The sequence below is a fragment of the Pelodiscus sinensis genome, chromosome 17 (assembly GCF_052426305.1).
Source record: "Pelodiscus sinensis isolate ZL-2025 chromosome 17, ASM5242630v1, whole genome shotgun sequence".
NCBI lineage: Eukaryota > Metazoa > Chordata > Testudines > Trionychidae > Pelodiscus > Pelodiscus sinensis.
Window position 1 is genome coordinate 17,318,732 of NC_143068.1, and position 13,877 is coordinate 17,332,608.

A 13,877-nucleotide genomic window follows, 5' to 3' on the forward strand; every position below is an offset into this window, starting at 1 on the left:
CCACCCCCGCGCGGGCGTGAGCTCGCAAGCACGTCGCTTCCACAAAGATTTTTCCCGCCCCTCAAGTTAGCCAATGGCCGCGGCCCTGGTCACGTGGGATGGGGAGGCCAATCATGTATCTGAATTTTAAAAATAGCAGATTGGAGTAACAGGCCGCTTTGTGTTCACGTGGCTGAGCGAGACCAGTCGGGGGCCTCCGCGGGCGGGCACCTTAAACAAAAAAACCCCCCAAATCTCCATCAGCCGATCGTTTAATTATCTGTTGTACGGGCTATTCATCGCTACTACGCGGTGTGTGCGGGGGGGAGAGTTAAGTTAGTTACAGGCGGTAAGGTGCTGAGCAGAAGCCGGATCCCGCCCTGCCCAGGGGGTGACTGGAGACTACACGCTTCATCCGTGGTGCAGCAGCACTGCCAGGGGCGAGCAGCGTTTAGTGTCCGGCAACGCTGCGCGGCGGGGGAGGTGAGACTGGGGAGCAGAGGCGGGGCGCTGGTCGGGCCAATGGAGAGCGGCGGCGGTTTAAAGGGTATCGCTAGGAGGGCGGTTTGAATTCAAACTGCTCTGACGGCGGTGACGGTGAGGAGACCTCGGGCGCTGGGGATGGGGTCGCCTCGGGGGCTGTAGTGTAGGGACGGAGGGGAACGGGGCTTCCTGGGGGCTGTACGATTGCGGCCGCGTTCGGGGGCTTCTCGAGTGTGGGGGGGGGTGAGTTGGGGGGCTTGCAGCAGGGGGGGCTTCTCAGATGGGGAGAGGGTCAGTTTATGGAGGGGTTGCAGCGGGGGGGGGGTCAGTTTATGGAGGGGTTGCAGCGGGGGGGGTCAGTTTATGGAGGGGTTGCAGCGGGGGGGGGTCAGTTTATGGAGGGGTTGCAGCGGGGGGGGGGTCAGTTTATGGAGGGGTTGCAGCGGAGGGGGGTTTCCCAGGCGGGGAGTTTCCTGCAGGTGGGCGAGCGTTGCAGCAGAAGGGGAATTGTGAGGCCTGTGCAGTTGCATTTGAGGCAGTTTGTGAGCAGGAGCTGCGGGGAGGTGACGCCTTGTAATGGGGGAGAGGGTTGTTAGAGGAGCTGGATTTGAGGGGCAGGATCCAGGGGCAGGGGGTTGTACGAGGAGGAAGAGCAGCTGAAATGGACACGGGGTTCCTAGACTCGGATTTTTCTGGCGGCTGGGAATCATCATTATCTACTCTCCCGGTGGTAACGAGAGGCGATTGAGCAGGACCGGATGTGGGAGACTACCAGTAGCGTGAGTGTGAAAACTGGATGTGGTGGTGTGGATGAGGATAGCAGAACGTAAGGGGGTGGGGGGCATGAGGAAGAAGTGCAGGGCGTGACAAGAAGGGTGCTCTGTTTATAAAAATTTCCATTTAATAATGTCTCTGCAATTAAATGTTCTCTATTTAGGCAACATGGAGAAAAATGGTAAAGAGAACCACAATGGGCTTCCTGGTCACAGTGTTAAGGTAAAGAAGACTTGTACACTTACGAGGCAAACACATTTTATTTGGTATGATCAGACAAAGATTCTACAAATTATCTGAGATAATTATCCAACTCTTGTATTGAAGCATTATACTCTGACATGGAATATTCACCAAGCTGCTTTGTCAGTAGCTCACTATTGTGAATACAACTTGTAAAGCTTCTGTATATAGATTGCTTTCACATGTCGTAGGTGTTAAAACGTTTTCTTGTGGGGTGGCAGCTTAATCCATTCTGGGATGTATTGGTGGGAATGTTCCAAACAAGACACAAGATCTACATGTTTTGTTAGTCTTTAAAGTGCTGTTACACTATTTAAAAAAAAAAATCTCAAGACACAAGATGTAATTCTTCCACCCCACTCAACATTGATAAGATCTGGCTGAAGTATTGTGTTCAGTTCTGAGCACCATACTACAATAAAAAGGGCTTCTTTTTAGTCTAGAGCAGTGGTTTTCAGACTACCAGTTGCAATCCAGTATTGGGCCACTGAATGTCAGGCACTGGGTCCCCTTGCTGTAGGATGACTAGTGGGGGTGGGAGGGGGACTAAAGCTGGCTTCCTGCCTGTCCTGGTACTGCACTGTGCCCTGGAAGCAGCCATCAGCAGATCTGGCTCCTAGGCAGAGGACCATTAGGTTATGAATACTGCCCCCCACCAAAAACACTGGCTCTGCACTTCCATTGACCAAGAGCTCAGGGTGGGGCAATGTTGTCTGTGGGCAAGAGCAGTATGCTTGCCTGCCTAGGAGCCGGGCCTGTGCCGGCATCTTCTGGGTGCGGTGTGATGTGCAGTTCCAGGACAGGCAAGAAGCCTGCCTTAGCACCCCCACTGTGGCTGCCTGCTGACTAGGAGCTGTCATAGGTAACCCTGTGCCCCTTCCTCCAAACCCAGCTCACTTCTGTACCCCAAATCCTTGGCCCCACATAGGAGCTGGCACTTTAGTCAAACTTTGTTGGGTTACAAGCATCAATCATTTTCTTCAACTGGGTCACAAGAAAAAGTTTTTAAAAATCACTGGTCTAGAGAAGAGAGGGAATATAAGCATTTAAGTGCATGAAAGGTTGTTAGAATGAGGAGGATAAAATTGTTCTCCTTATCCACTGAGGACAGGATAAGAAGTAGTAGATTTAAATTGAAGCAAGGGAGATTTTAGGTTAGATATTAGGATAAACTTCCTAACTGTAAGAGTAGATGAATTCTGTAATAAATTGCTTATTGGAGGTTGTGGAATTTGTCAGAGGTTTTTAAGAATAGGATAGACAAATACCTGTAAGGGTGGTCTAGATCAGTGGATTTAAAACGTTTTTTTTTCTTGTGTTGCCCCTAGGGATGTTAGTGATTAATTGAATAGTCATGTAACCGCATCAAATTTTAACAGTCCCTGGGGGCAGGACTGGCAGCCAGTGCGCTCCTGGCCCCACTCCCAGGGAGCCCCCTGCTATCGGGGGTCTGAGCTACCTCTGGACAGAGGCTATGCCAGCATCCCTAGAAGCAGTTTCCCCTTTCCCATTGATGCTGCTGCCTCTGATAGGCCAGCTCCCACCTGCCCACCATCCTGTGGCAAGTGGCGTGTGAGAGTCAATCCGTGTGGGAAGCTGGCTTAAAATCCCGCTTCCCATGTATATAGGCTTCCACTTGCCCCCTCACGCTGCCCACTGCTGCTTCTCTGAGAGGCAGCAGCACTGGGGTCAGGAGGCAGGTGGATCTGGTGTTGGTGGGGAGCTGGATTAAAAATCAGCTCCCCACAGGCACCAGCTCCCTCCTCCTCCTTGCTGCCTCTGATACAGAGGCACTGAGGTTGGGGGCGGGGGCAAGGAGAATGTATGTATTCAATAGCCTGGGTTTATCAGTTAATCCTTATCCGTTAATAGTGTATTAGACTACACGTTGACATCCCCAATTGCCTTCTCGGGATGGGGGCAGCATGCAGAGTCCTGTGCTGCCATTTCACCCCTCTCCCTGCCTAGGAGCCCACATCTGCTTCTGGGCCACAGCATGATCCATGGTGCTGGGACAGGGAGGAAGCCTTCCTTAGCTAGTCAACCTACAGTAAGGAGACCAGTAACCAATAGATTGTTACACTTTTTTACATGTGGGTGGGAAGCTCCCTCCACACACACACATACACACCCATGCTGATACAGAGACAATAGTGTGTGGGGGAGGGGGGACTGCACGTAACCGTGCATGTTAAACAATGCTCATCAGGTAACTGGGTACACATTTACGCTTTCACATTCCTAATGTCTACAGTTCAAAATAAAGTCATCTTAAGTTAAATCAACATACAGCCACCACAGGAAATAAAATGGTGTTTTATGTCCACGCTGTGCTTCCTCAAAAGGAACGCTTCCACTGTTTTAATTGTGCGGGCCATTATGGCACACTGACAGCCAGGCCCCCTCTGCAAAGTAAGTAATGCTGTGTCTAGACACATTCTCCGTTGCCCTAACTACGTTGACCTAAGTGCTGTGCCTTATGGCATGTCAATGTAATGGGCAACTTACCTCAGTAGAAGCTACATTTTCATGTAGATGTTTACAGATTAAGGTTGACATAAGCTGCTTTATGACAACCTAGCTAGTATATACCAAGCCTTAGTCCTGCCTCAATGCAGGGGACTGGAATAGATGACCCATCAAGATTCCTTCCAGTCATACATTTCTATAATTTTATGATATCCTTTTTTTTTTTTTAATTCTTCATGGGTATATGAATTTAGTATAATGGAGCAAATTAGTCCATATATAGGCAGGAAGAACTCTTGCCTCCATTAATAAATGGACAGAACCTAGGAATAAACTATATAACTTTCTATTATGTTGTATTTGTTCTATTGTAATTAAATGTGGGGGTTTTTTTTGGTTTTTTTTTTTTGGTTTTTAAGATTCTACCTTCTATTGGGGATGGGCCAAAACGGCTCCCTGTGCATCAGCAACATCCTCAGAATTGGGTACCTGGAAGCGGAATCCAAGCACAGCGTGTTTTTTGCCCTTCAAATTTGGCTCAGCGAGTTCCTGTACAGTCACAGGTTCAAAAATCTGCACTGTCAAACCAGAAACAGTCTCAAAACCTACTGATGCAGCAATCTCGACCAACTTCTGTAGTTCAGCCAATTTCTGGACCTCCGGCTCCAAGTAAAAACAATGAGGAATCTCAACAAGCCTCAGTATCTGGTAAATATAAATGTGTAAATAAATATTTCATCTAAAAATCTGTGGTCAACTGCTACATATTAATTGAATCAGCATGTATTCTTCTGACATACATGAGAAATTTATCTTGAACTATAATTTTTTTTCTATTATTTTTATTAGCACTTCTGATTATCAGTTACGGACCAGGACCTAGGTGTGCTAAGTGCGGTGCAAGCACAGAATTAAAAAGTCCTACCCAAAATACCTTACAATCTACAAGATTGTACTAGTTGTACTTTTTATTAACTTGAAGACAATTTAGAAGGATAGTTTAGACTTGAATAGAAAGTTCTCCTGGATTAAAAAAATTTCTTGAAACTAATGAGATGAGGCCTACTCTTCCTCAGGCCAGATTAGTTTCTCCTACTGCAACTCCTATATTAATCTCATATCAGTAAAATACTAAACAGGCTCAGATTGTCCTTGGTGTTTGAGCCTTGTGTCTGTCTAGATTGCTTCCAAAATGATTTGTCTCAGATGGTGGTGGTAGTTGTGTTTATGAACTATAGTTACGAAGGCGTTCAATTCTCCTTATGTGCAGCAAAAAACCAAGCAGAAGGGACATCTGGCCAGAAAAATGAAGAAACTAAAAAGTAAGTCCATGGATATGTTTGACATCTTTGGAGCCCAAGCTTCACACTTTGTATTTAGGACTAAACAATGTAGCATTTTTGCTTGCAGAATATTTGAGACTTAACAAACAGGCTCAACCACAACTATTGTTTTTATCAGGAATACTGTCTCTGCATCTGTAGATACAATATTTGGAGCTATGAATGAGGTAATTTCATGAAGTTCCAGGTAGGGATATTAGCATATAGTCATGTAAACGATTAACCAATACGCCTGGATTTATCGGTTAATCCAAATGACTACACGCACTTCCCCCTCCTTGCTGCCTCTATATGAGAGGTAACTGGAAGGTGGGAGGGCTGGTGAGTCGGATTTTAAGTTGGCTCCTACAAGCACCTGATTGAGGCAGCAGCTCAGAGGGTGATGGGAGCAGGCAGGAGCCGGTACACACAGAGAACCAGATTTTTAAGACAGCTCTCTGCATGAGCAGGCTCTGTGGAACCCCAGCTCCTTCTGTCCCCGTCCCCCCTTGCTGCCTTCCACAGAGGAAGGGGGGCAGGCGGGAACTGGTGCTTGGGGGGAGGGAGCTGGATTAAAAGCCAACCTGCCCCCCAAGGCACCGGCTTCATAGAGGCACTCCCTCTTTTCCCTGCCTGTACTGTTCCCTCTGCATCAGAGGCAGCAGCATGGAAGGTGGGACAAGCTGGATGCCAGAACTCAGGCCCCCACGGACAGAAGCTGCTCCATGGATGGCAGGAGCTGGCCTGTGCAGGGAGCTCGGTTTTAAATTGGTTCTTCTTGTGGACTGGCTCCTGTCTGCCACCTTGCACTGCTGCCTTTCCTGCCCCCAAGGACTATGGAATAATCGTGTAACCACTAAGATTTGGTGCGGTGACACAATTATTTAAACTAAATAATATCAAACATGCCTAGTTCTAGGAAATTTTTATTTGGTTTCATGACCGGATAGCCTTCAAGAGCAAAGGGTTTCATAGTTTATTTTAAAGAGGAAAAATTTGCATACTCTTTGGCCAAAAAAGAACTATATGCTTTTTTAAAAGAAGTTATCCTGAGTGAAGATTTGTTTTTCCTAGTATGGAAAACCACAACTTAATCATTTTTTCCATGAAACTGGATAAGATTTATATTTTGAAACTAAATGCAAAATGCCTCTGCATGTATACATAAACGTATAAGGAAAATGTATTAATAGCATGTGGAAGACGAGAGGTATGGCTCAGCTTGCAGGAGAACATGCACTAAATTTAGGTGTGTGCACTGTCTACCACTACTATGTGCACACCTTGATTTGTGTGTACAGACTGCACATTTGTGTCTACGTTGCACAACTGACGAGTGGATACAGAAGTCTGACCAGAGAATTTATCCTTACATGTCACATTCCTTTTCGAAAAGATAATTTGCATTTCTTGGGTGACTGGCTGTAGGAAGGAGGCCAGATTTTGATCTTGGATAAATTTGACTTTGATGGAGTTATTCTAGGATGCTACCTAGTATAAAAAGAAATTCTAATCCTTTGTATGGCTTCTAGCAACTTAAAACTATTTAACTTTCTACAGAAAGCAGTGGTGTCTTGATGACTTCGAAATTGGCCGTCCTCTGGGAAAAGGAAAGTTTGGAAATGTGTATCTGGCTCGTGAAAAGCAAAGTAAATTTATCCTAGCACTGAAGGTGCTGTTTAAAACACAGCTCGAGAAAGCAGGAGTAGAACATCAACTGCGGAGAGAAGTAGAAATACAGTCTCATCTTAGGTAAAATATATCTAAAACTCTTATTTTAGATATGTTTGTCTGCTTCAGCAAAAACGAGACCAGTAGCACTTTAAAGACTAACATATTTATTTAGGGCAGTGCTTCCCAATTTTATTTGGCCACGGACCCTTTTTAAACGCGAAAGAATTTTGCAGAACCCCTAATAACAGTCTAATATATGGAGCTGAAAAACTCCACCACAAATAAGTAAGGATAATAATAAACAAAAAACAAGTTCATGAGATCAACCTTTAGTTTAATTGCCCATATTTTAAAAACAGAAATCACATAATATTAATTATTATTTTTTTAAATCATAAAATGTTATTGTAAAGGAATTTTCTCACAGGAACCCTTATTTTCACTTTGCGGAACCCCATTTCGGAAACATTGATTTAGGGTATAAGCTTTGGTGAGATACAACTCACTTCCTCAGATGCTGAAGAGAAAAGAAGAAAAAGGAAGGGATGCAGAGATGGCAGTGGCTCTGTATTCCTTCCTTCTAAAGCACATATTGGGAAATAAAGGAGTTGTCCTTATAAACCCCCCTACTGTTGTCAAACATTGTACAAGGGGACTTCTTCCTCTCAGTGCTTTGTTTTAGATGCACAAGTTTGTGCAACTCTTAAACGTTCTTTGTGCAACTCTTAAACTTTCTAGTCTTCCACATTCTAGAGTGGGAGAAGATATTTTAACATCCCAGAGGCTATTGCTACACTACAGATTACTACATTAGTGCAGTGACTCTAAGATGACCAGAGAGAGCTCCTCTGTCACTTAATTACTCCATCCTCCACAAGAAGCAGTAGCTGTGTCTGTGGGAGACGCTGTTCCATTGACATAGCAATGTCCAAACAAAGTGCTCAGGTCAGTATTTGTCATTGAGGGAAAATGTGCCCTCTAAGCTCTAGCAACTCCAGAACTTTATTTACTAGTTTAAAACACTCACAGGCTTGCCAAACTCTGAGGCAAAATGCTACAGGACTTCAGTGAAGAAATTTCTTAAATGCAATGGCTAGCAGACTTTTTAAAAAGTGGTAACAAAATAACATCAAGTCAGAAGGGCCTTTTATAAACTAAACTTGATATGTGCTTAATCAGCGGTGTAAAATGTTAAACATCTAGTTCCTCCAATGCATGAAACTTAAAGTAGGTACTAGTAACTACAGAACATCTATATGGGTGATTAAAAAACATATTTTATATGTCTGTATAGAAATGTCTTTGTGTAGAACATATATACATGTTTTCTTGCAGGCATCCCAATATTCTCAGGATGTATGGCTACTTCCATGATGCCACAAGAGTCTACCTAATTCTAGAATATGCACCTCGTGGAGAAGTCTACAAAGAGTTGCAGAAACTAACCAAGTTTGATGAGCAGAGAACTGCTACTGTAGGTGTATATAGGGCATTTTTATCATCCACCAACTTTGCTAATACAGTTAATATTTGAAGTATGAAGTGAGATCTTTATATTAAAACTGGTATTGCACTCATGTAGCTAACCCTGCTAAAGTCCATGACTTTTTGGTAGATAAGAGCTGAACTGATGATTTAATCTTTAGTTTTGAAGTTAAATATTTAGGAATAGTGTGGGAAGTTAGTCATGTGCATCATGACGGCTCACTATTAGTTGCTACTTTGAGGTCCAAGACATCTCAAGTAAGTACAGAGTAGGAATGTTAAAATGTGGTGAACTGACTAGTCAATAAGCACATTCGCATTCCTCCTTTGAAATGGAGGGCTCTTGTACATTTCAAAGGAGGAGTGCAGAACTTCAGGTACTGCCCGGGGCAAGCTGTACAGGACTGACTTCGTTGACTCCGGGCTGCACAGGAGTTCCTGCTTTGAAACGTACAAGAGTCCCCAGTGGGAAATGCTCTTGTGCATTTCAAAGCCATGGAGCCTGGGGTCAGTGGGGACTCCCCTACTGACCCCAGTTCCATGTGGCGTTTCCCTGGAACCTGGGGTTAGCTGGGGAATCCCCAGCTGCCTCCTTTGAAATGTGGAGGCGGCATTTCAAAGGTGCAGCCGCTGCACAACTGATCCCGGCTCAGTTGTGCAGAGCTGCCATTTGAAGTACACCTTCTGCCCTCCTTTGCTGCCTCTTGTCTCCTAGAGGCAGCAAGGGGGCGGGAGAATCGACTAGTCGAGAGATTATCAGATGATAAATGCTTATTGGACAGTCGACTATCCAATAACATCCCTAGTACAGAGGTGGGGAGTATGCTATAGAGCACAGCATTAAATAGCCAACTGGATTTAAAAGGGTGAAATAACTTAGTAGAAAATGTTAATATAGGCCTTATTGGGCTGAAACTGACAACATTGTCAATTTCACAGAGGATGTCTAGGACACCAGCTTCTAACAGTTAAGCTGAAGAGGTTACTATGTCTTTAATGCATGCTATTTCTTGGGATCACTCTTTACAGTATATGACAGAATTGGCAGATGCTCTATCATACTGTCATTCAAAAAGAGTAATTCATAGAGACATCAAGCCAGAAAACTTGCTACTTGGGTCAAACGGAGAGTTGAAGATTGCTGACTTTGGATGGTCTGTGCATGCTCCATCATCTAGGTAAGAATTCACACACTAAATACCCTATTGTCTCTATCAGCACAAAGCTTCCTGGCTCTAAATAAAATCTAAAATTGTATGCATTAAACATACTACACTGTCACAGCACTAATAGCAGAAGGATGGTGTGTGAATCCCACAACTGCAGTGTGTCTAGAAATATACAAGCTATTTCAGAGAATCCCCAAACTGATTGGTTTGCCCAGTTTTACATCTCACTAGCCTACCTTCATCCTAATCCCCTTCAATGTGCTGGTGCAGAGAGTAGCAAGAAAGCAGTTTTAGTGTATTTGGAGTCTTGCTTGCAGTGGGAGAACAGTAGGATTTCCATTGTTAATTGAAGAGTACAGATCTGCTCCCTCTGTCATTGTCCAATGTATTGAAACTTGAAGTGCGCACCAGATACAATATGAACGTATGCACTTCATTGTGTAACAACACACATTATCAGTACAATGTTGTCCTCAGGATGGTATCTAAAAGTTAATATTCTCTACTTGAATTAACTGGATAAATAAATATGAGAAACTAAAAATTCTTGGTAGAAGCTGGTACTAGTAAAATAATTTTGAGACTCTAGAAATGGAAAATGATGTCTCATAAACAACAGCAACTTCAATATGAAATCATTTGTGTGTGTTTTAGGCGGACAACTCTTTGTGGTACACTTGATTACTTGCCTCCTGAAATGATTGAAGGGAGAACACATGATGAAAAGGTGGATCTTTGGAGCCTGGGGGTTCTCTGTTATGAATTTCTAGTAGGGAAACCTCCTTTTGAGGCAGACACATACCAGGAAACTTACAGAAGTATTTCAAAGGCAAGTATTGGGTCATTTTCACTTATTCCTCCTTGGTCACATATTCAGTGATATTAAATAGATAGGGTGTGATAAAATTAAACTTTTCTCAACTACTTAAGGGAGGGAAAATGGGTCCCTGACTTCCCATAGGAGACTAATCAAAGAGCATCCAAGCAGCTGTGATCCATCAGGAATTACCTTGTATTTTAATGTAAATTGTTAGGTTCTTCTCAAAGAAGGGGTTGGTGGGCAAAGCCTCAGAAGCGCGGGAACCCGCCCGGTGCCCCTGGTCTGCTGGAGACGGTCTCCAGCAGACCAGGGGCACCGGAGCAGCTTACGAACGGGGCTTTCTCGCCCCGGAGCTCGCAGGTAGCAATCCGCCACCTCGACCTCCGGGGCGAGAGAGCCACGTTCGTAAGTCGGATCCGTGTAAGTCGGGGACTGCCTGTACTAAAAACGATGAGCAATTGAGTAGTTGAATTCTGGCATGTAAGGTTCCATTGCTATTTGGAGGGGGAATTATTGGCTGTATTGTTAGGCATTTTTGCTAACTGGTATCTTTGAAATTACCAGAATAATTGAAAGGGCATGATGTGGAGTTTTGACAACATTTGCAGAATTTTATAATACTGCACAGATTTTTTTTTTTTTTTTTTTTTTTTTAAAATTTTGGTGCAAAATTCTCCCTTGAGTAACCTGAATGGCTTCTGTATAGTTGAAATGTGACACGAAGGTTGGGGGTGGAGGGGAATCAGATCTAGTGTATTGGACTGATGGGATTTTTTCTTTACCTATATACAGGCAGTCCCCGAGTTACGCGGATCCGACTTAAGTCGGATCCGCAGTTACGAACGAGGCCGTCTCCCTGGTCTCCAGCAGACCAGGGAGAGGAAGCAAAGCGGCGGAGCACGCGGGCAGCGGACAGCCCAGACGCGTGTTCCGCGGCTTTGCTCCCCGTCCCCCTGGTCTACAGACCAGGGAGACGGGGAGCAAAGCCGCGGAGCCCGAGGGCAGCAGGACAGCCATGGCGCGTCTGGGCTGTCCCGCTGCCCCTGTGCTCTGCGGCTTTGCTCTGGACGCCTGTGGTACAGAAGCTGGGGCGCTGCCGGTTGGTCCCGTAGCGCCGCTCTGAGCGCTACGGGACCAACCCGGCAGCACCCCAGCTGCTCTGCCTCAGGCGTCCCCAAGTCAGCCGCTGCTGAAACTGACCAGTGGCTGACTACAGGAAGCCCCTACCCCAGGCTTCCTGGAATCAGCCGCTGATCAGTTTCAGCAGCGGCTGAATCTGGACGCCAGTTCCGACTTGCATACAGATTCAACTTAAGAACAAACCTACAGTCCCTATCTTGTACGTAACCCGGGCGGGGTGGGGGGAGGAGGAGGAGAGAGAGAGAGAGAGTCATATATATAAAAATTAAACTTTTGCTGCTAGATGGCAGTCACTTGGTCATGTCACTGCATCCCCAAGAGCCCTGACCACGTGACCACACCATGAAATGGGGAGGGGGCAGTGGCTCCCTTCCCACGTGCCCTTTGGCCCATCCACCTGCCTGTGGGCCCTGCCCCATGCCTGCTCAACCCACATGCCTGCTCAACCCACATGCCTGCCCTCACAGGTTGGCTCTGTGTGACCCAGGGTCAGACGCACTCCCCCAGGCCTGCCACAAGCTGGGCAGATCTTGCACCCCGGCCACTTCCCCAGCTCTCTGGAGCGGCCACTCTGCTCCAGGCTCCCTGGTCTCCCCATGGAGCAAAGCTGCCTCAACAGGCCGGCGCGCAAAGGCTGGGATGGGGGTGGGCTGCGGCTCCTGCTGTGGTGGCCAGGGCTGTGCTGCCCGGCCTGGAGGGTGAGGGGGAGACAGGTTGATAAATTTGTTGGAGGGGGCAGGCTGTGGGGAGGGGGAGATAAGGATGGGGATGGGCAGTGCAGTAAGGGTGGATGGGGTGGGGGGGAGGGATGGATAGTGAGGGGGCAGGGAAGGATGGGTGTGGAGGAAGGAGGTGGGGTAGGGTTAGGCAGGGTGGGAAAGGGGAGCATTTAGGGAGGATAGTGAGTACAGGAATGGAGGCAGGGGGATCAAATTGAAGTACAGGTGTGTGTGGCGGGGGGGGGGGGGGGGGAGAGAGCTGAGGCTGGCCCAGCCTGTCCCCAGGGGGAGGGGGTGGGGGAGGAAGGTGAGGGAGAGGCCAGGGCTGCCTACCTCCAGAGATGGGGGTTGGTGGGCAAAGCAAGCAGGGGGCACTGCTCCCTAGTGTTCTAAGCTTTTCTTTGGCTCATCTACATCCCAATGTTCTCTGCTTTACTTCCTATATAAACCAAAACAATTCCTAATACCTGAAAGCATTTGTTCTATATTCTTTACCACTGGAATAGTAATGTATTTCTTGTTTTTAGGTGGAATTCAAATTTCCTTCTTTTGTAACAGAAGGCGCTAAGGACCTAATTTTAAAGCTCCTGAAGCATAATCCATATCAGAGGCTACCACTGAAAGATGTGCTTGAACATCCATGGATTATCACAAACTCTACAAAACAACCAAGCAGCCGGAAGAGCGAGGCAGCTCCTGGTAACAGAACACAGTCTTAGCAAGGTGTCCATTTCATACTATAAACAATCTCAAACTGTAAACAAAGAGAGCCTTGTAGGCATAACAGCTGTACTGCAGCAGGAAAAGTTGCTTGCCATCAGATTTTAAAAAAAGACCTGCTCATTAAAACAGACTGGGGGAGCAGGGAACAACTCAGATGTGAGAGCAAGTCACCATTTTAAATTTTCTCCTATTATAATGGAGAAAACAACAATTTTTGTATATATACAGAGCAGTTTGACAAGAAGCACTATACTTGAAATCCAGTTTGCCTCTGGGCCATATACATTTAGAATGAGGTAAAGCTAAATGTGTTCTTTCCTTGTGATGTGATCAGTCTTTATTTCTAACTCGTACTTACTAATAGCATGAGACAGTTATGGTTCTGAGTATGTCATGATCAAACAGTGCAATAATAAATCCTTGAGTTACCTGCATAGTAATTTATTGGGCTGCTAAAGTTATCACAAATGTGCAGTAATCTGAAGCTGAGTGTAAAAGATGAATGTGTCTCTTCATTAATGTCATGTATTTCTATCTTCTGTGTGCTCCTTGGACTGCTGTAGTCTTGATGGGTGAGGCATTTGAAATTTGTTAAATAAAGTCTTGTTAAATCTAACATAGATGGGGTGGTAATGTTTATTTTATTGCATATACTCTGCAATATATATTATTGCATATATCTATTAGAAATAAACATTCTTAAATTTAAAAAAAGTAAAATGTATCTAACTAAAATGTAGAAACTTCCTATTCTGACAGCCAGATCTAGACTTCAGGTTTTTAGAGCCCAATGACTACTGATGTTCCTCCATGGAACTATACAGTAATCATTTCAGCTCTTTATTTAGTACAAATATTTGCTAAATTATATTGGTAT

At 45.3% G+C, this 13,877-nt stretch overlaps 1 protein-coding gene across 4 annotated transcripts; it reads left to right on the forward strand.

Moving 5' to 3' along the window:
• The first annotated feature begins 111 nt into the window (after positions 1-111).
• On the forward strand, positions 112-13,616 carry AURKA (aurora kinase A). 4 transcript variants are annotated; one of them, XM_075901162.2, is made up of 9 exons: positions 112-462; positions 1,400-1,458; positions 4,368-4,656; positions 5,219-5,270; positions 6,831-7,022; positions 8,280-8,418; positions 9,459-9,607; positions 10,253-10,427; positions 12,836-13,042. In XM_075901162.2, the coding sequence occupies exons 2-9, from the start codon at positions 1,405-1,407 to the stop codon at positions 12,851-12,853; spliced, it is 1,068 nt and encodes a 355-aa protein (XP_075757277.1). In that variant the 5' UTR covers positions 112-462; positions 1,400-1,404; the 3' UTR covers positions 12,854-13,042. The 4 variants fall into 4 exon arrangements, with proteins under 4 accessions (XP_075757277.1, XP_075757276.1, XP_075757273.1 ...); XM_075901161.2 differs by having other exon boundaries at positions 124-576; positions 12,805-13,616; XM_075901158.2 differs by having other exon boundaries at positions 125-462; positions 12,805-13,616.
• Positions 13,617-13,877: the final 261 nt, after the last annotated feature.